Source organism: Ixodes scapularis, unplaced genomic scaffold (assembly GCF_016920785.2).
Source record: "Ixodes scapularis isolate PalLabHiFi unplaced genomic scaffold, ASM1692078v2 PGA_scaffold4__175_contigs__length_147842914, whole genome shotgun sequence".
Lineage (NCBI taxonomy): Eukaryota > Metazoa > Arthropoda > Arachnida > Ixodida > Ixodidae > Ixodes > Ixodes scapularis.
In genome coordinates this window covers 89214128-89236740 of record NW_024609879.1, presented here as the reverse complement: position 1 = coordinate 89236740, position 22613 = coordinate 89214128, and the positions used below count along the sequence as shown (strand labels likewise).

Below are 22613 nucleotides of genomic sequence, written 5' to 3'. Positions count from 1 at the left end.
ATTTTAGAAATAGGCTGTGCAGGGTTGGGTAAGCGAGTGTCGGCATATTAGGTGTCCATGACGAAACTTTTGAGGTTTGCCTCGGGTAGAGGGTCTTTAATAACAATCTTTCCTCCTTTTTTTTTTTCTTCGTCAAGTTGAGATTGTTATGACTGGCCCCTCTTTATTCCGGCGTCGTTCTGAGAGTAAGCTGAGCAAGTGCACCAGACCGTCAAGGGTTCAAGTCTCGCGCCACGACGATGAGATAATCCGGACGACTGCCCGTCCCGTTGTAGTGCTAGTGCTACGCTACTGAAAAAAAAAATTGTTTTGGTTTAACAGAAGATGGAACCGAAGTATACTTCGCCGCTGAAGCCAGGTCCAACAAAAGGATCTCCCAAGGGTAACTCGCAATCCTCGCCGGCGACTACAATATTCTGACGCGCCTGAATCGTTTTTAACAAAGAGGAGGTCTCTAAGGCATGGATGGTCGGAAGGACGTGAAGGATTACGCGAACAAGCATCGTCGCTCGTATACAGTTGCAGCTGGAAGCGGGAACGTGCTCCCATGAACGGATTATCCGTACCAGGGTTTGTGCGCGGGGGAGTCCGGCTTTGCAAAGGCGTATGCGCTGACGACAAGGCGCCCAGCTGCGAGGTCATTCCAGTGGCGCCTCCCGTGGAACCTACCGCTTGAGTCAGAACTCACTAAAGACAGACAGCACGAAAACAACAACTCTCAGAGTGCCCCCGTCTTTCACGGTTGCAGCTGGAAACGCGGCGCCTGCGTGCATTACCGGATTAGGTCAATACCCGACCAAGGCTTGTTCAGCATCTCTTCCTGCGTTCGTGCGTGCCGGTGTTATGTTTTGGCTGCTCGTCGCCACCTTGGCCCAAGGACGCCTTCCCGAACAAGGGGGCCCGTTGTTCGGGAACGCCATTTCATCTGCCGGCGTCTTATTCATTTCTACGCTCAAACTTTCGTGATGGGCAAATTTAGCACTATATAATTTCGAAAGTAGTTAGTAATTTGAGTAGAAGTTACCTGAAAAAAGTAGTTAAATTAAACTACTAATTACCCAAATCAACTTGTAATTGAAAGTTACCAAGTTACTCGAAAAAGTAGTTAAACTACAGTAGTTTGAGTAGAGTAGTTGAACTACGTCCAAGTCTGATGTCGAGGCAATAGGGAAGTTTCGTAGACCTGTCTGCCCCCTCCGCTAAGCATTTCGTAACGAAGAAGTTGCTACTGCGCCTGCGTGCCGATAGCCTTGACTGTGGAGTTCCCCGCTATCGTAGCGGGTTGCGGAGGGCCCTTGCGGGACGGCGAAAACGATCTACGAAAGCTCCCTAATATCGTCCGAAAACCGGCTTCAATATTGGCCGGATGTACGGTTTTGCGCCTCGTCCCTACATCCGGCAGGTATGGGAGTACCGATGCAAATAAACGATTTATGTCTAATAGCACTGGCACCACTGATTTCTTAGGAGGCTAGATCGTGGATAGAGGCCTGTATTGCTGGGGTCAAGCGGCACCACCGGCAGTCATCGCTTGACACAACTCAATTTTATTACGTTAGTAAATTGTTCTCTACCATGAAACTTCTATCATGTTTCCGCAAATAACAGTTAATATTGTGGGCAAGAATATTAAACGCGTTAGAATACCAATCTTGTTTAACTCAATGTTGTGTGGTTGAGGGACCAGGGCTACTTTGTTGGGCGTTAACTGTTATGTGTTTAATGAGACAAGGGCTACCGAGAGTTATTGTGGAGTCATCCGTGATTTCGGAGTCATCAAAGCTCAGCAAACGATAAGTTAGAATGCCTTTACTAGGGATTTTCGCATCGTTTTGACCGCTTGTACATAGTGCTTCGTGGTGAAAGCTTTTTCTTTGAACTCCTGTGAGGGCTTCCGTGACAAACTGAAACTCGGAGCGCGCCGTTCAGTCGCTCGACGTGCCATTTATTTAGCAACCGAAGCAAGCGACGTCGGTAAAGTCAATCGTGCTCCGGCCAATTTTTTTTTAATCGATGTTCCAACGCTTGACGAATGTCTATTTGATCTCCAAGAACCCGACATAATCATCGCAGCACGTCATAAAATGCTCGCCCTCGAGCACCGCGTACAAGCTTCCAATTTTTGCATGTTTCTTCCTTAGACTTGCGTGAATTGCCTCATGATGTAAAAGGCCAAAGCAACAAGGACGAAAATGAAGGGAGAACTAGACAGGACGCGGCATATTGCCTGTCGTCAAGCAATGGCCGCCGGTGAGGCCAGTGACGGGCTCCCAATTCGCGATACAGACTTGCACTGTGAGAGTTCTAATGCATTACACCCACCGAGTGCTGCACGGAGAGCAGGCCCCGAACGAACTTGCCAAATGCACCCAGTGCAGACTGATGCTGTCGCCATAGATGTTGTAGAAAAGTACCGACCTCAAACCGAAACTAGCGCCTTTTTGTTCGACGTGATGGGTGGGAATGCGAGAGTGCAGTCGCTGCCATCGTTTGAACGTTGGTTGCTGCAACGTGGAACTTACATTTGCGATGACTTCCACTTAAGCAACTCGGCAGTCAGAGATATCTACAGACGGCGTAAGTTTCCGAAACCAGTTGACTACAAAACAGCATACGCTTGAGGAAATTGATGGCACTGTACGCGCAAGAGCTTGCTCCGTTTTAAGCATAATATTATGAGTGAATAACTGAAAGGATACGGCTTAAATCTAGTTCTTTGGAACAGCTAGCAATACGTTTCGTTAGACTTTTTATTTCCCTGGCATTGAGAACGAGAGCTTTCTCAATACAAAATATGACGGGGCGAGATAGGTGCCATTCATATATGACTTTGCTTGAGTCTCGGGCAACGTCTCCATGTTTAGCCTTCACGGACGCTGAGTAAATGCGTCGCAGGTTTCTGCCGTGGGAGCTTTGTCGAAAAATGTTGCACTTTTCACCCATACACAAATGATGCTAGATCTAGCGGCCCCTGTGGTTGTTCTGGGGCTTTCATTGCACACTGGTAGGTTTCAGCGTCTGTACGGCTACAAAACGACTCAAATATCGCGAATAAAAGACGGGCCGTCGATTCCTCCCTTCGTGAAATATCAGACGCTTACAATTCAAGCTCGCGTTTGAGTTTGTGGCCCGCGGGACGCGATTTCGAGCAGAAAACCAACTTTTTCTTTCAGTTCCGCTGTGCGAATGCCTCATCGTAGCAGACGAACTCTCGTCGTCTGCTCTCGCTCCTCGCCTGGGCGAGGCATGACGGGATTGTCGGCGCTAGAAAGCCCAAAGACAACGTACAGCGAGCGGCGTGAACGCTCGCCTCCCCGCGCTGTCTCGTGCTCTCGTGCATCGCCTAGGGATCGCGGGGGATTTTTCGTCAAAAGTTGCGAAGTTGAGCGCGCGCAGGGAGGAGGAAACTTTGCGGCGTTCTTTTGGTCACTCCCCCCGCTACGTCAAAAAGCGAAGAATGTTTTGCTCCACGAGTTTAGCTACCCAGGAAAGGCTACAAGCGCGAGCTCTTTGCTTTTGGGCACACCTCAGCAGCACAAGCTCTCGTGCATTAAAGGGGTTGTCCGGTCAAATTTTGTATTCGAGAAAACAATTGAATATCATTGTTATTGCCTCGAGACACATCGTACGTGCAATATCTGAATTTTATATGCACCTCTGCGTGAGTAATTGAATTTATACTGCTCCAATCACATTCTAGCGTAAACGCTGCCTTCGTTGGCAACATTGAAGCTCTGACGTCACAAAACACAAAGCGAGCATTTTTGTCTCCTCGTTTGCCTGCGAGTGAACGCCTCAGCGTGCTTCGTTTTCGTTGTTGTGCTCGACTTGTCTCGTGGTTGGTGAGATTTTTGTTGTGCGGTTGGGTGCCACAACCACCGGGCAGCACATGCGAGCCAAGACATGACGTTCCAGACTTTTCCGCGAGACGTGCAGTGACGAACAAAGTGGATCGTCGTCGTGCGTAGGGACTGAGTTCCCGTCAAGATCGAGATCTCGCTTCTTCAGCAATCATTTCACAGAAGAAAGCTACGAGCTGAGCTCTAAGCGGACAGAAGGCTTGTAAGCTGAGGTATGATGCTGTGCCAACGATAATAAAGTACGTCCACCCACTCCTCTCCCAAGTCGGATCTGTCAATTTAGGCCTGTTCGATTCGCCTGAACTGGCTGAACTAGTTCAGCAGTGCAGGAACTGGTGCATTCGATTCAACCGGAAGTTGCACGACCGCTGCACCGGCTCCGTGCAGAAGCAGACGACAAGAGCAGACGGCGATAGCAGACGACACTCCTCGTCCGTCTCTGCTTGCGGTGCCATTTTTCGCAGCTCTTGCTCAAATGTCTGCAATGTTTAACAATAACGCCGATACGGAGGTTGCATTTCCTCTCATTTATGATAATAACGTACCCGCGGATGCGGTGGACGCGAAATTGAGGTCATAACTGAGGGTAGGAATTTGCTTCATTATGATATTCTGAAAGCGTTTTAGGCACCTCCTCGCGTAGGTTTGGCTCCCTGTGGTGAGTATTGAAATATTGGCTCACGTAAATTGTTTCTTTTTGATACTATCTGGGGATCAACAGTGTTGATATTCTTACTTACAGACACGGGAAAGGTATTGCCCTCTTGATAGTCCCCGCCTTCAGTTGCTCTTGGATGCATATTGACGACTCCGATACATTAGGTCTAAAATTTATAGTGCGTTGACACTCGCATGTCCCCTTAGCTGAGCATAATACTGCATGCTTTGTCCGCTGGTATCTGGACGACCACTAACGGGCCTGGGGAAAACGCCGAGAATCGTCATTTTTGCCGCTTCTCGCTTCAACGTGACGCCAAAGTTACGGTCGATAACTGTCTTGGCCAAGACGCTACCGTCAGGCCTTCGTCTTAGGAGGTGACCGGTATACCGGTCGCGCGCTACCGCCAGTGACTCCCGACGCAAAATCATCCTGATGCCGCGAACCTATCGTCGAAATGCAAAGATTCCCACTGAGGGGCATTCGCCGCTGCCGTTTTGACTTGTAATCGACTATAGTTCAGAACTTCCTGGCCGAATCGAACAGACCTTGATCACCTTGATTATGCAGCGAAACCGAAACCAACGGCTAGGCCATCTCGAAATGATACCAGAAGTTGTATTTAGCACGCGTGCAGCCCGAAATGTGTTTGACCCGCGTGTGAAAATGGAGCGTGACTACGATTCACCAAACTCGTCCAAGTCAAGTGGCGACATGCATTTCAACGTTTGCCTTCGACCCGCGGACATCGCCTCTGAGGGAATGAATGACCCGCAGCCTCATCACCGATCCAGTGGATCCGCCGAAATGTGTACCCAGATGCCGCTTCGTGTACCTAGGTGCCTCTTCAGAGGTGAAATCTGTAGAAATCTGCAGCCTTTTCTTTGCAAGCGCCCCTAGTTCGATCGGCGTTCGTCGCAGTTGTGTTTGCGCGAAACGGCATACGTTTGCTCGAAGCTCATGGCTGTGTGCGAGTAATATCCTGCTAAAAGGCGTGACCTCTTTTGCACGTGCTTGGGAACTGCATTAAAAGAACCGTATTCCAGTAGGGTACTGCCTAGGAGACTATATCATTCGAAACAAAATACAAGACATCCATCGACCAACGCTTGTTATCCCGACCATCCGACAACCCTTTGCGTTTTGTGACGTCACGCAGCACCTACGGATGTCAGCCATTGACACTGGCGAAATTCGGGGTGCAGTTTCGTACATAGGCTCATGAAAGGTTTAATTAATAACGGTAGATCATATATCAAAATAAAAATGACGTTTGGCTATATGAAGGCTCCCTCGACGTAACGAGCGCAAGAACTTAAGTACTTCCGGTTTCGACCGGACAATCCCTTTAAGGGCAGCAGCCAAGGCCACCAAGGCTACGAGCTTCCGCTCCTAGCCTTCGCTGCGGTACAACATAAGGTGAAAGGGAGTATAGACCGACACGCTGTTTACAAACAAGCCCGCGTTTCCCCACACCAGTGTGGGCACTGCGCATGCGCAGAAACCGAATTCGAGTGAACTGAAGCGTCTGTGCATGCGCAGTGCCGTCGGCAGCGCCACCGCAGCTGCGTGACGTCAGGGACGCGTGTTGGTCTATAGCTTCCAGCGTACATCGGCGTTGCACTTGCGCCGTGGCCAGATTTTCTCTGTCAGCTCCAACGTCAGCTTTCAAGATGACCTACAGATGCAGCAACATTGATATAAAGTTTTAATATGGCGGCCACCACGGACCGCCGTAAATTCTGAGGGAGGGCAAGGAGGTTAGAAGTACTAGAAGGGGGCACGTTGCAATATTGATGAAGCCTAGTCATAAAAAGTTTAAACGATGTTGTGGCCAACGTGACCATAGATCCCTCTGGTCATTGGTGCGCGTGACATGCCACGTGTAAGATGGATGGTTGATTGTAGAAGGATTCCTTGCAGGCTTGCGCGCACTCCGTCCGGTAGGTTTTATCACATCGAAGGCTAGACTGTGGTGTATTCTGATATCCCATAGCTATACGAAGGCTAGCTACGGTCACGTGACGTGATCACGTTGGCTTGATAAGTGAGGAGAGTAAGGATGAAAATGAGAAAGAGGCGAGGCGTCATAGGAGCATGGCTTGTGGAGGCTACGCTGCTGGCGTCATGCATTCTCCTACCAACACCTCCTAGAAATGAGTCCGTAGCGCTCCGAGTGGGCTCGTCACAATGTCAAAGGAAGGAAGGCCATGGCGCAACTGCGTGAGAGTATTCCTGTTGTCGACGCGTATCGACGTGAAAAAAAAAATATTTCTTCTCGAGCGGCGCGGTAATGTTTGTGCACGTTTATCCGACATTAATACGCGTTTTAAAAGTGCAATCTTGTACAATGAATTATATATATAATATAAACGTAATATACAACGCGTTACGAAGGTTGAAAGTACCAAATTTATATTTCTGATTATCCCCGTAACCGCGGGACTACGCGCAGTCCCGCAGCTCCCCACACTTTCCGAATGAACCGGCTCTGAATTTCCGATGCGGCATCTTCCATCGTACGGGCTCTGATTCTGGTAAATTTAAGTTTGCGTGTGAGCTGCTGACTGTCTGCAAAGGTACGCTGAGACATTTCAGAAGGGAAAGGAACCGACAAAAAAATTCATTCATCCCCGCGCGGTTACGCCGACGGCGACGGCGACGGCGACGGCGACGGCGCTCAAGCCGGGAACGGGCCCCTAAGAGCTGCGCTCTAAAAATGAAAGCCGTTTACAGTCCCTGTGACACCGAATTGGAGCGCAGCTCTTGAGGAGGAGGAGGGAAGGGTACTGAGGTTTACCTGTTCTCGGGGCGGGGGGGGGGGGGGTCATGTGACCTTGGGGGGTCACGTGACCCCCCAGAAAAGTTTTCCGCTAGATTTAGCGGGGAAATTTTTCCGCTAGATTTAACGGGAAAATTTTTCGGCTAGACGCTAGACAGCGGGGAATTTTTTTCCGCTAAATCTAGCGGGGAACTTTTTCCGCTAGATTTAGCGCGGAATTTTTTCCGCTAGATTTAGCGGGGAAATTTTTCCGCTAGATTTAGCGGATAATTTTTCCGCTAGATTTAGCGGGGCATTTTTCCCGCTAGATTTAGCGGAGAAATTTTTCCGCTAAATTTACCGGAGAAATTGTTCCGCTAGATTTAGCGGAGAAAATTTTCCGCTAGATTTAGCGGGAAAATTCTTCCGCTAGATTTAGCGGGGAATTTTTTCCGCTAAATCTACCGGGGAAAATTTTTCCGCTAGATCTAGCGGAAAAATTTCTAGATTTAGCGGGGAATATTTTCCGGCTAGATTTTTCTGCTAGATTTAGCGGAGAAATTTTTCCGCTATTTAGCGGGGAAATTTTTTTGCTAAATTTAGCGGGGAATTTTTTCTGCTAGATTTAGCGGGGAAAATTTTCCGCTAGATTTAGCGGGGAAATTTTTCCGCTAGATTTAGCGGGGAATATTTTCCGCTAGATTTAGCGGGGAAATTTTCCCGCTAGATTTAGCGGGGAATTTTTCCCGCTAGACTTTCCCGCTAGTTTTAGCGGAAAAAGTTTTCCGCTAGATTTAGCGGGGAAATTTTTCCGTTACATTTAGCGGGGAATTTTTCCCGCTAGATTTAGCGGGGAAATTTTTCCCCTAGATTTAGCGGGGAAATTTTTGCGCTAAATCTAGCAGGGAAATTTTTCCGCTAGATTAGCGGAGAAATTTTTCCGCTACATTTAGCGGGGAAATTTTCCCGCTAGATTTAGCGGGGAATTTTTCCCACTAAATCTAGCGGGGAAACGTTTTCCGCTAGATTTAGCGGGGAAATTTTTCCGCTAAATCTAGCGGGGAAAATTTTTCCGCTAGATTTAGCGGGGAAATTTTTCCCCGCTAAATCTAGCGGAAAACCTAAATCTAGCGGGGCGGGGAAATTTTTCCGCTAGATTTAGCGGGGAAATTTTTTCGCTAGATTTAGGGGGGAAAATTTTCCGCTAGATTTAGCGGGGAATATTTTCCCGCTAGATTTGTCTGCTAGATTTAGCGGAGAAATTTTTCCGCTAGATTTAGCGGGGAAATTTTTCCACTACATTTAGCGGGGAGTTTTTCCCGCTAGATTTAGCGGGGAATTTTTTCTGCTAGCGGGGAAAAATTTTCTGCTAGATATAGCGGGGAAATTTTTTCGCTAAATCTAGCGGGCAAATTTTTCCGCTAGATTTAGCGGGGAAATTTTTCCGCTGGAATTAGCGGGGAAATTTTTCCGCTCGATTTTGCGGGGAATATTTTCCGCTAGATTTAGCGGGGAAATTTTTCAGCTAGATTTAGCGGGGAAATTTACCCATAATGCACCGCGCGGTTACGCCGACGGCGACGCCGCTCAAGCGCGAAACGAGCCCCTAAGAGCTGCGCTCTGAAAAATAGAAGTAAGCCCACACCGTGAATCGAACCCGGGTCCGCTATGTATGAAGCACACATCGTACCAATAAGGTATACGCTACCGCTTTGGAAACGAGCGTTGCAACTGCTGCCTATATTGGCGGCGGCAGCGCATACCTCCACGAACCATCAAATCCGGTGTGAACGTCGTTGCTGGGGTGTGTATCGCCTGCGCGTTAACAATACGGCACCGCGGGTCGGGGGGCGGTGCTTTTGGTATTCCTTGGGCGCGGCCGGCCAGTGTTTGCCCTGCCCAGTGGCGGCTGTTTCAGGGAGGGGGGGGGGGGGACAAAACACATGCTTTGCCCCCCCCACACTCTGAGAAGTGGGGAAGGGGGGCGGTTGGTACGCCCATGGCTGCTGATTGCACCGCGAACTGGTTAATTTCGTTTCTTTTTGCACAAGGAGATCAGACACTCTTTCGAGAAAGTCGCGGGGGTGAAATCTAGGCTCTTTGGACGCCATGCCATTCCGACTTCTGGTAGATAATTTTGCAACATTATGACACAACTCCCTGAAAGAAATGTATAGCATATTTCGTTTTTGTATTGACGATATAAACAATCTACATGCTATTTGGAAATCGCATCGTACGAAAAATCTCGGAACACGGAAATAGCCGAAAGACAAAGCGGTTAAAACGCAAGAAATGACGAAGACTCACAACACCCCATGGCCCATCACCTCAAGGTTTGCGCTCCCTATGCCCATGAATTCCCGTCCGCGCGTGTTCTGGGGGCCTACAAAAACCGCTACGGGCGGGAGATCGTGGAGGCGTACGCCATAAAAGAGGCTCCGAAGCAGTGTTGGAGGTAACGCGTTTCTAGTAACGACGTTACTGGTAACGCGTTACATTTTTCGCTAACGGAGTAACGTACTCGTTTGTATTCTGAATGACTAACGAGTAAAGTATTTCCGTTACTTTCTTACGGTATCGGCTGTCAATAGGAAGTTTTCGTAGACCGCGCTGCCCCCTCCGCTAAGCGTTCCGCAACGAAGAAGTTGCTACTGCGCCTGCGCGCCGATAGCCTTGACTGTGGAGTTCCCGCTATCGTAGCGGGTTGCGGAGGGCCTTGCGGGACGGCGAAAACGATCTACGAAAACTCCCTAATTTCGTTACTCGTTACTTTTGACCAAAACGTGAAATCCTGCACGAGCTTATCTCAAAATCCTGCACCAGCTTATCGCTGCACGGAACCAGCATCCGTCACAGTAAAGTTAAAAAACAAACAAAACAAACTCACTTCTCGAAGGGGAAAAAAACCTTCGGCTACCAGCTAATTCCGTTCATCCTCCTTTTTCTTTTTCTTTTTTTTACAAGGCATGAACGAACGACTGCGCTACAGCCTCCTCCCCTCCCTCCTCTCCCCCCCCCCTGCTTTGTGCAGCAGAAGTAGACGGGGGGGGGGGGGGGGGGGGAGCCGTGGAGAGACATCCGTTTACAACAGTGGACAACTGGACAACAAACAGTGGCGAAGCGATTTGCTCATTTCTCTAGTTTCAAAAAAAAAAAAAAGAAACATCCTTTGTGGAATATTTTTACCCTCGCTCTCCCCCTCGCTGCCTGAAAGTTCCTGTGGCCACTTTTGTACACAGAAGAATCGTTCGCTTGATTAGACTTTAATTCCCTAAGGTCATGATCAAAAAATTTAAAAAAAGTTTTAAACCTGGAAAGAAAACTTACAAACACGAAACCTTTTTTTTTTTTTTTTTTTTTCACAGAAAAAACTAAGAGGTATTGCTGGTAAGAGGCAGCAAGTGATTATAGCCAGTGTGCTGGTAACCGGTGTCCTGTTCCAGATAGTGAAGTAAATCAGTCTCTGGTAATAGTATGAACCGGACTGTTACTAAAACCGGCGTACAGATGAGGGGTGTTGGTTGGCTGGTTGTGTTCCAGCAGTCCACGTTCGCATGCTGTAGTTTATAAAAGCCGATTGACTGACATCTCCGAATTCTGCGCGTGAGATGGGCACGAATAACGAAAGTCCGTCGCCATGGCCAGCAGGTTTGAATGAAATGTATCAACTAAAGGAGACAGAATCAGGTAATTTACAGTTTCAATGCCTAATCTGCATGCCGAAAATTAAGCTGCTTCGAGCATCAAAACACTATGAAACCACTCTGTAAATTTTTATCTTTATCCAAGCTTGTTAAGGAGGCTTATCATACATCTCTGTCAAACATATGTGCTCGAACAGAAAAGTAACGTAAACGTAACGTAAAAGTAACGTTCGTTATTTTTGAAAAGTAACGGTAACGGTATATCGTTAAGTTTGTAAAAGAGTAACGTAGCTCGATAACGCGTTACTTTTTACCAAACTAACGAGTAACGCTATTTCGTTACTTCTTTTCGGTAACGGGCACAACACTGCTCCGAAGAATATCTCGTCGGCCTCGCTGTCGCTGTCGGAGGGAGAGGTGACATTTCTGAGACCGGATTTGACGACCTTGGCAGGCCGGGCAAGTGGTTCTTGCTCCTGAGAGGGATTCGGGACGCCTTCCTCCCTTCCCTTCCTTCCCGCTGTCTCTGCGGTTTACTTTCCCCCTGTTTTCTCCCGGGGCCTTGTCTTGCCCCCTCCTTCTTCTTCTCCCCCCCTTTTAAAGTTCCCTCTCCCATAGTAGAGTTCCGAAGGCGAAGCGTCCGGCAATAAATCATTTGTCTGTTGAAAGTTGAAAGATGTGTTGTCCCGTCCCCTGCCCGAAGGAAAAATCCATCAATGTAACCCTGTTTGGCAGTCAATGTTTTCTAGTGGACCGCTGACTGTGCCTGACTGTACGTCAAGCATGTCTGACTGGCCAACAAGTTACTCTGACCGACAGTCAAACTCCAGTCAAACTCCACTTTTCGGCTTTCGGATGGTTTCCTCGTGGCAGTCGGCCGCCGCGAAATGTCATCAAGATGTCTTGATGGCGGTTCTGATTGTACATCGATTGGCTCTGACTGTACATCAAAAAGCTTTGACGTGCAGACAGACGTACGGTCAAAGGACGTAAAGTTCGTTCGGATACCACTATTTCGTCAAATCTATGAATACGAAAAATAATCTATGCACAAGAAAACGATTTTGGGACGTGAGCCCATAAAACCGCTGATGTTAGAGATATGACACGCAGCCGACCGACAACCTTGATCAGAAGCCCGCCGAACAGCCACTTCGCTGACTTCGCTTCCTTCGCCCATAGAGGCTTCGCCGAGCTTTCATGAACGATCGCTCTCGACTCGTTTTGTTTGCCCGCTTGCTCCAACCTGTCGATCCTGCCCGGGCTCTACAATGTCTTACGTTTTAGTGGAATTTCTACTCGACAAGACCCAGCCTGTTGTGAGTTCCGACGATGTAAGGGACTTTAGCGGTGTAGTTGAAGACGACTAGGTGTACCAGGTCTACTGGGCCGGAGACGCGCGAACAAAAGGATTGTTCTACGGCGCGAAAGTACTCTACATGGCAGGTGAGTAGAACTGAAGTACGGCGCGTGATTTATTTATTTATTTATCTAAGTACCCTCAAGGCCCTGAGGCATTACAGAGGGGAGTGGTACAAGACAAATTTGGAACACAAAACAATTTACAAACACTAAAAGCCAAGCACGAAAAATGTAAAAAAAAAAATGTGTAAACAACTTAAGAAATGTATAGAACAAGGCAAACAAACAAAGAAAAATATTAACATAGGTAAGTAGTCAACGCACTTTTATACAAGTCAAAGGACGGTATGTTTACTAATTGCGCGGGAAGGCGATTCCACTCTGAAGATGTCCTTGGAATAAAAGAGTTATAATAGGCTGAGGTAATGCAATGAGGAATTCGGACTTTAAATTGATGATCTACGCGCGGCGAGATGAAAACAGGATTTAACATTAGTTTGTTTTTTAGCGAAGTATTGGAATGATAAATTTTATAAAAAAAGACACAAACGAGATATTTTTCGGCGTAATGAAAGAGCAGGAAGTGATAAATTAGTTTTCATAGTTGAGACACTAGATGTGCGATGATAGACGGGCACCGCGATTCTGTAGGGCTGTGGGCTGGGCACTGCGATTCTGTAGGAAGTTACGAGTGCTTTTCATAACATGCTGAAGGCTTAACTGCATTTGCAGCCGAAGCATCTCGTATAAAACGAACGGTCAAATCGAGTTTTCAAAGCGGTGGCATAGCATAGGGGTTAAGGTGTCCGATTTGTACGCAAGTGGTCGCGGGTTGGATCCGCGGTGGTCTTGCTTTTTTTTTTTCTTTTTTTTTCTCGAACATTTTGTTTTATGGAGGCATTTGGCGATATTTATGAGTGCGTATAGCTTTACTCTTATATAAATGCTGCCCTTGTTGATGAAATTCCCGTGGCGGTGGCAGTCAGACGTCATCTGATGGACCATCAGATGACGTCTGATGGTCCATCACGTTCCACCAAGGCTGCTGACTGGCAGTCAGTGTCCCAAATTGCGTATCTTGATGGAATTTTCAATAGGAAGCGAGCAAGCCGGCCGTGTCGCGGCGGTCGCCTATTGTTCGCCGCGACCTGGCGGTAGCCGCCGCAGGAGCATCGGGCAGCAATGGCGAGGAACAGCACGGCGGACAGTGTCCCCGTCGTGATTACGGCGGAATTTAAGGCAGTTACGAGTTCGGAAAGTTCCTTCGGAAGCCGGTGCCGCCGGCTCAGAATCATCGCGAAGTACTAGCAACGAACAGCACAGAGGACAGTGGGCGACTACGAATCCGGAAAGCTTCTTCTGTAGCCGGTGCAGAATAATCGGGGGGAAGCAGTGGAGATAGCAGCACAGACAGCGGGCACGATCTTTGCGTTCACTGAATGCGTCGAAAGACCTCCACGTGCGATGCACCGGAAAACGTGGTGCGGCTAAAGCGCGAAACACATGTATGACGAAACCTTCCGATCCGACGTGCGGACTGCCGAAGGACCTTGGGGTACGAGGGTTTTCATAGCATCGGAGAGCGTTGAAAACCCTCGCCCGTCCGATCGGACGGTTTCGTCGTGCATCTGTTTCGCGCTTAATTCTGGAAGTGCATAACTTCGAGCTTTGACACGGCGTGGCGCCACCTTCATGTAGGGCTTGGTGCTCATTCATGTAAACGTTGCCGCGTCGGCTTCGTTCGAAGAACGAGTCGAGTCGATGCGTTGAAGTCGCATTCATGTAAATGAGGGCGAGGGTAAGACAGGCCGGGGAGGAGGGAGCAGACGGAACGCTGGAGAAGAGAGGGGAAAACCTCCTTCTCTCTTTGGCGTTCCATCCGCTTCCTCCTCCCCGGCCCCTCTTACCCTCGCCCTTCGTTCTTAGGTTGCAACGTGGGAGGACTTAGTGGGTGAGTCAGAGGGGGGGGGGGGGGGGGGGGGCGGAGGTTCTTTGTTCTTTTAGGGTCAGCCGTCCGCTGATAAACAGAAAAAATAAACGAGCTTTTTTATTTATTTATTTATTTATTTGGAAGTAGCACTGTATCGCGTAAGCAGATGGGTGGTTCCCGTTTCGATTCCCATTCCCAATTCAACCTTCCCGTTTCGACTCGGCTCAAAACGACTTTCTCGTTTCATCCTTTCCCATTTCGACGATTTCGTCATATCCCGAAACTAGGGAGCCTTCATGCGCACATGGAGGCGCCCTACCCGAAACAACCTTCCCGCTTCGGCCATCATTCGTTATCAATTCGGTCGGTTCGCTTGTATTGTTCGTTAACAGTTGGTTAGGTTTAAGTGTCCAATGTCTGTCCTCCTTGCTCCACCTCACTTCTCCCTCTCCCGAAACAACCTTGGAGACACGGCACCGTAAGATAAAAGCTGTGTCAGGGAGAGCTCACCCGAACATTAATAGCTTCATCGATCTGATCAAACGGGATGAGGCCTTCGCAAGACATAATTAAAAATAAAACAACGCAAATACGAGAACAAAGTATTCAAAGATCAGGATACAGCACTGCGTCCTGTCAGTTATCTTTTACTTTGCCCATCGTGTTTGCGCTATTTTGTTTTTAATTATCTCTGCATATCAATTGTAGCCCAAGCTTGCACGTTAATCAACCTTGACAAGGGTACCTTTGCAGCAGCTTGCAAATAGTGGTGCCGTGCGGGCCAGGGGACAGCCGCGAACTATCAAAATCGGAGTGCAGCCTTTCTGATGGTGCGATTGTCCTGCTCGACGTCCTCAACAAAGGCGATAGCATTTTGTAGTTTATGAATTTTTCCTGGGATCGCGAGGGTTTTGTGTTTGAACTCGTAAGAAAATGAAGTCGCAATCATATGCCTTGTCAACTTGTCTGATTTCCCACTCTTCAAAATATCCCGTTCACTATAAGGAAGTTTTAGAATAACGTGCGTAAGCGTTTTGGGTAACCTAAAAATAGCGTTGCGGTTATGAAACCTAAGGCAACGCTAATTTTTGTTTACTCAAAGTGCTTGAGAGCGACACTGTTAGCGCAAACAAGCGATTGTAGTTTTTTGCAGTTTGTCTCGAAGAATCAAATGACTGCCATCAATATTATAAGTGTCTTTGAAAGTGCTCATCTGGGCCGCTAACCTAAGCGGTATACAATTTGGTACCTTCTAACACAATTTCGAAGTAACATTTAAAAAATCGTCACCATCGTGTTCGCGGTAACCTTGTCGCGTTTCGTAGTCCCACATTTTGGGGACCATCTTGACAGAAACACTTCAAGTGGTTCAAGTAGAAATATCTTTCGTTGGAGCTTGTCTGAAAGTTATGTATATTTTAAGAATACGTTGACAATAAAAACTAGTTCACAACATAACTAAATAGCTCGCCGGCACCTTTGCTTTAATTGCATTAACAAAATTTCGGCAGCTATTTTCAAGGAGAAAATGTGAGCAAACCAGGGTTACAACGATGGAGACTTTTCGGGGAGAGGGTGAGATGTGCGGGGCTTTATACCAATGGGTTTAAACGGTACGGGCGCTAACGTAAAGGTGTTTCGGGAACGGATTGAAAAGGGACAGGTTCTAATGGGAAGGGCGATTCGGGAATTCTCCAGTATGAGCCTCAGCCGGTACACGAAAGCAGTCTTCCGGAGCTTTTCGGAGCGCTTGTCACGGTGACCCCTCTGTGTGTGCCACCGAGTGGATTTTCTGCTAGTCGCCCCATTTTTGAGCAACTGCTGTTCTTGCGAAAATGGGTGTGTGGTGCAAAGCGCTATTCCTCCGATCCTATGAACACCAGGCATCGGACGGCGTCCCATCCCATTCACCTTTTTATACGCCCCTACCTATGACATCACGTAGTCAGTAAACATGTGAGTAGTGCTCCAAAACGAGTATTTTTTTTTTCTGAAAAGAACCGCCGTGTTAAATAAATTAGTAAGCTAAAAAAAACTTCCAAATTAGGGCGCAGCGGCGCAACCCTTTTGATGGCTCCCTGGGTACCCTGGGCCTCTGCCCTGGGCGACCTCCCGGAACGCCTACTCCCGGTCCTGGTCTAAAGTCCAGGATATCGAAAAAATAAGACGTTCTTTTTTTCTTTGGGGCTAATTTGAAGGAGGAACTATTTTCTGCGGTTGCGGTCGTCACGAACGTTTACAATTAGGGTCGATACGTCCTTATCAGTGTTCCAATTTCTTTTTTTTTTTTTAGTAACTGTCGCTAAGCCCAGTTTGCACGCTTAATCACGATCAGAATGTGTCGTTAGACTACTGTTGTCCTTATTGATTTGTGTTTCCTACACCGCGGCTTCGACTTATCATGAATAGATCTATCCTTTTTGTCACCCATAAGAGCGTTGAATCTTTTACTATTAATTACACTAAACTCGGTCCTAAAATTTCTCCAACAGATAACCCTAGTTATATTGTCCTTGTAATTTTTTATCAATTTATTCGTGTGCGGACCGCTTCGTGACACACCTTTAATATGCCTGCTTTAAGTGCGCTTGAAACTGGGTTTTAAGGGCTTTCAGAACAAACTCATGAAAGAATCGAGAAATCGGCTCGCAAACTCCACTCTGCGCGTGCCCAACAGCGTGCACTGGTTCGCCGAGTTTCTAAAAGAGTTAAATCGGAGAGCCTTTTGGCAGCATTCCCAAGAAGGGGTATACTGTAATTTAATGCATTATACCCCATTTTCTTGGGAGTACATATAAATACTTCCAATGAGTGTATCCCTTCAAATGGAGAAAAAAAATTTCGACCCGCGGTTACTTCTTTGTTCAAACCAGCGTTTTATTCAACCAAAGTTTATTGCTGAGCCCTCATGGTCGTGCAAAAAATTACTAAATAATTTGCGAAAAAAAGAGAAAATAAAAAGAGCACAGTCAATAAAAGCAGTTTTCAAAATAATAAACATAAGCAACAAATCTTACAAACTAATAACGCACAAAGAAATGACTTTCTTAACATTGCTGCTATTGAAAGACCTTAGTTATTTTATAAGTTCTTATATTTATCGTCATGAGTAGGCCGACTTGTAAGGTACAGTGCTAATCACACTTGTCTATAACGCGCGGGCGTGCAGCTTTCTCCGGAGAGCGCTAGACTGGTGGCATTCGCGGAAACTAAGCTAGTCACGTGGAGCAACATGGAACGGCCCGCTCGAGGGGTGTTCTGCCCACTCTATCAGCTGGCGGCGAACGCGGAAGGCTGCTCGCACGCTTTTTACAAACATCATTGCTCGAACAATAAACAGACTAAAGCATGATGGTGTATCAACGATGTCGTCATCAAAAAACAAAAATATATCATAAAGCACTTTATTTTTATCGCTTATCAAGCTGATAGAGTGGGCAGGACACCCCTCGAGCGGGCCGTTCCATGTTGCGCCACGTGACGTGACTAGCTTAGTTTCCGCGAATGCCACCAGCCCAGCGCTCCCCGGAGAAAGCCGCTCGCTCGCGCGTTATAGACAAGTGTGATTAGCACTGTACATAAGTGACCTTACATTCAACACAGAAACTTCAGGTGCATCACGTGATTAATGACTCTAAATGAATAAAAAAAGTTAAGGCTTCAAATATTTTCTTTTTTTCGTGTACAAAAAAGTGAAAGCCGTTTACAACTCCCTGTAATGCCGAATTGGAGGGCAGCTTTTGAGGAGGAGGAGGGAAGGGTACTGAGGGCCACGTGTTCTCGAAAGGGGGGGGGGGTGGGTCACGTGACCCCCCCCCCCCCCCCCCCGAGGTCACGTGACCAAAATTTCACCGCTAGATTTAGCGGGGAAATTTTTTCCGCTAGGTTTAGCGGGGAAATTTTTTCAGCTAGATTTAGCGGGGAAATTTTCCCGCTGGATTTAGCGGGGAAATTTTTCCGCCAAATTTAGCGGGGAAATTTGTTCCGCTAGATTTAGCGGGTAAATTTTTTCCGCTAGATTTAGCGGGGAAATTTTTTCCGCTAGATTTAGCGGGGAAATTTTTCCGCTAGATTTAGCGGGGAAATTGTTTCCGCTAGATGTAGCGGGGCAAATTTTCCGCTAGATCTAGCGGGAAATTTTTCCGCTGAATTTAGCGGGGAAATTGTTCCGCTAGATTTAGCAGGGAAATTTTTCCGCTAGATTTAGTGGGGAAAATTTTCCGTTAAATTTAGCGGTGAAATTTTTCCGCTAGATTTAGCGGGGAAATTTTCCCGCCAGATTTAGCGGGGAAATTTACCCATAATGCACCGCGCGGTTACGCCGACGGCGACGCCGACGCCGCTCAAGCCGGAAACGGGCGCCTAAGAGCTGCGCTCTAAAAAGACCTCTGGTCGCTTCGTCTAAGGGAAATTCACATTTTTTATCTGTGTTTGCGCAATAAATAACAGGCTGAAACATTTTGAACTATGCAAAACACACACTGCTCGCAAGTAGAACCGCTGCAGGTCTGTCGCCAAGCCAAATGAACACACGTCGGTGCTAGAGTATTCCGTTTAAATCCCTTCCACAACTACAATGCACGCTGCTGTTTCGATAACTTGCGGTGTATCTTCCGATGAGCGTGTAAATTGTTATGAGCCGCGAACGCTCTACTGCAGGTCTCGCACTTGAACGGCTTCTCTCCGGTGTGAGTCCTCTTATGATTCGCCAAATGGGTTTTCTGAGTGAACGCCCTGCTGCACGTGTTGCACCTGTACGGCTTCTCTCCGGTGTGAGTCCTCACATGCATCGTCCAATCCCATTTCTGAGTAAACGCCCTGCTACACGTGTTGCACTTGAACGGCTTCTCTCCCGTGTGAGTCCTCTCATGATTCGCCAAATGGGTTTTCTGAGTGAACGCTCTGCAGCACGTGTTGCACTTGAACGGCTTCTCTCCGGTGTGAATTCTGTCGTGATTTGCCAAGGTGCATTTATGACTGAACGCCCTGCTGCACGTGTTGCACTTGAACGGCTTCTCTCCGGTGTGAATTTTAACGTGAGATATCAAGTGAAGCTTCCGCACGAACGTTTTCTTGCAGGCACCGCAACTGAAGGGCCTCTCTCCAGTGTGAGTCCTCTCGTGGATGGCGATACCCGCTGCAGAAGGACATGTTTGAGGACAGAAGCGGCACCGGTGCTTGTCCCGTTTCGGTGTGTTTGCTGCTTTTGTGGGTTGGTGGGGGGAGAGGTGTCACCCCTGCGGCTGTCCTGGTCGAAGGTATCCACTTTGTCGCCTGAGTATGCTTCGATCAGGTCTGTTGGGATGACAGGACAAAGCAAGAAATGTCGGCGCTGTTTTTGTTCTTCTGAACATGGGAATTTTGAGTACCTAGATGAACATGGTCCAGAATACCTACATCATGCCGGTGCAGCCTAGAGCAGGTATTCATTCATTTGAGATGTTAAAAAGGTTCAATCGTAATGCTTGTGAAGGTCTATAGGCAATCTTTTAAGATTCCACTCTGGCAGCCCCATGCTGCGGCAGCTGTGGTGGCTTGTGCGTTCTCCTAACCAAGTGCGGAAGGAAAGTCAAGCCGCCGCGGCTGCTGCTGCACAGTGTTGGCGGTAACGTGTTACAAGTAACGTCGTTACCGGTAGCGCCTTTTTTCTTTCAGTAACGTAGTGACGTATTCATTAGTTTTCTAAATCTACAAATTTTCTAAATTTTTCCAATCCTTTCCCCACGAAAAATATTCCGCTTTAGAAAAACCCCAACCAGCGCCTGTCATGTTAAAGTCGAAACACGCTGTCGCCAAAAGAAAACAAAAGCGCTGTTACCGTCAATTTATAAATAAAAAGTAACGCAAAAGTAACGTGCGTTACGTTCTGTCGGCGACAGTATCGCGTTCCTTTATTTCGCAAGTAACGTAGTTCTTTACTTGTTTACGGTAACGGCTACAACACTGCGGCTGCTTACCGCTGCCAGTACGAAGCGCCGGGTGATAGCGTGTTGACATTCATAATGATCGCGACTGTGTTTTAAGTGACGCTGGAAGGGTCATTCACACACCCACAGAATATTAGGTTACACAAAATAGCATTCAATAAGCTCGTGGAACAGGGATGGGCAAAATACATGCAAATATGTATCGAAATACAAATACAAAATACTTCGTCAAAAATTTATTTAATTACAATTCTAATTACATTTCCAAAAAAGCATTTAAGAACAAGATACAAATACAGTCAAATGTATTTGGTCTCCTCCAAATACTTTTTCAAATACATTCCTCGAAATTTGCGTCAGCGACTTCAGGGCACCTGCAACGGGTTTCTGGTTATCTCATTTTAATTTTGCATCGCTCACTCGGGAGTTTGTGTGCGAGGCTGTAGTAACGTAATAGAAATATAATCACAAAAAATGTAATCAGCTTGGACGTACTAGGTTAAAAATGTACAGAGCTTCAAGCAGAATTTTTTGTCGATTACATTTTGGTATAGACCAACAAAGAACAGAGACGACCAAGATGCGCAGCACTAGCTAGAGAATTTTTTATTGCTGCAACTCGCACCAGTTACGACAATCTGGACGACCCGCGCATTTAGAATGTTCCAGGCAAAAATATGGATGGAAATCAGGCTGGAAAGCATCGCACGTTGTCACGGGCACTTGTTTAGCCAGTCTGCCTGTGAACGTCGATTTCGTCACTATTCTTGCCCTGGACTAGCACCGTAATCACAAAGTCACTAAACGCTTGTGCTTGATTGAGTGACACTGCATTTGGCGCAGAACGTAGTTTTCTTCCTGCTCTGGACAGTGACAATAAATTTGAGGGATGTATCTTCGCCCACAAAATTGTATTTAATTACAATTGTATTTGAAATACCCGCGTTTTAATATTTAAATACACACTTCAAATACATTACCCAATTTGTAATTAAATACAAATGCAAAATACACAAAGTATTCAAAATACATGTTTCAAATACTTGTATTTGAAATACTGCCCATCCCTGTCGTGGAATATTCGTTGTGCACCTTAGAAACTTGAAAAATCGCTAAGGTACACAGTAATTATTTTACGAGTGATTTGAAACAGCAAAAAACGCGGTTCTATATCGACAATGATGTGGAGATTTGCCAGCCTAGAGCTAAACTTCTAAAGCAGGGGTGGCCAGGCTGACCCGGCCTAAGAGCCGCAAACGAAAACCCCGAAACTTCCAAGAGCCGCAGGGGGGGAGGGGAGGGGGGGCAGGCAAACTTTTGTCCAGTGCAGTAAACGAAACTCGAGCTACTTTCAATCTATCCGAGTCAAAAGCAGTCCGACTGTACGTAAGGTAGCAGTATCACAAGGCTAGCAAACTGCAACCTGTCTTTCGATTTAAAACGCGGTCCATTTCACTTTTTATTGGGGGGGGGGGGTGGAGCCGCGAGCCGCACTTTAACACGCGAAGAGCCGCAGCTAGGCCACCCCTGTTCTAAAGCTTCAATCATTTGGAACAGCCAAACATATTTTGGGCTATTTCATGCGTCGAAAATTATTTATAGCATTTCTGAAAGCTACTCGATCAACCGGAACTCAAGGAAAAAATACAATTTTGTAATATAAATAAACAACTCGGCATGGTACATTTCTCTGATATCAAATACTATGTATGCGGTATATTTTTTCGGTTTGGTGCAGACCGCTAATTAAAACTTAATGAAGTTTCCACGTGGAGAAAACTTTGTCTACCACATCAGACTCCGTACGTTTTCCACCTTCTAAAAAACCGAGCCTACAAAAAGGTTTTCTATTCGTGTGGGACCGTTCATGAATCTGTGAGGGTGTGCTAAGAGGGTGCGAGGCTGTATGACTGTTTTCCCGTGTGCTTCTTCTCATACCTGGTGTTGTTAGTTCCGTGGGCACCATAAGATTGGCGGCAGAAGTCGCACCGCCGTCCGTCCTCCCCTCCTGGTCCATCTTCAATGGTTGCCTCTGCAATTCGGCTCCTTGGAAGGAGAGCTCCGCCCCCTTGTCCTCGTAGTCCGTTCTCTGCCATTCGGAGTCGGATGCTGCGTGGGCAAGTTCTGTTAGGAGTGAAGATCAAATTTTGTTTTGTTCATTTTTTTATACTATACCAACACAGAAGCTCAATCACAACGAAACTTAAGGAACAAGCAAACATAAACACATCATGCTGATGAAGTAGAGAAATTCAGGGGTTTACATTGATATTGCGGAGTAATTCAAAACGTAAAATAATAATATCACGATCAAACACCCGCACCATAACTTGATACTGAATACACCGAAAACGTCGACTGTAAAAATGCACGTGAATCAAACATAAAAGTGATCCTTCTCTATTAATACGTGCTTCAAAGGTTTTACTTCACCTTTAAGCATACGGTAAAAGATTACTTCGATACAG

At 46.9% G+C, this 22613-nt stretch overlaps 1 protein-coding gene across 1 annotated transcript in view; it reads right to left on the bottom strand.

Annotated features, from left to right (window-relative positions):
• Positions 1–22305, bottom strand: part of LOC115323735 (gastrula zinc finger protein XlCGF49.1-like) — a 351702-nt gene extending 329397 nt beyond the window's left edge. The window contains exon 1 of the mRNA XM_042293193.1: positions 22084–22305. Within this exon, the coding sequence (XP_042149127.1) occupies positions 22084–22162 (79 nt within the window). The 5' untranslated portion in view covers positions 22163–22305. The remainder of the gene's footprint in view (positions 1–22083) is intronic.
• Between the last annotated feature and the right edge of the window lie 308 nt (positions 22306–22613).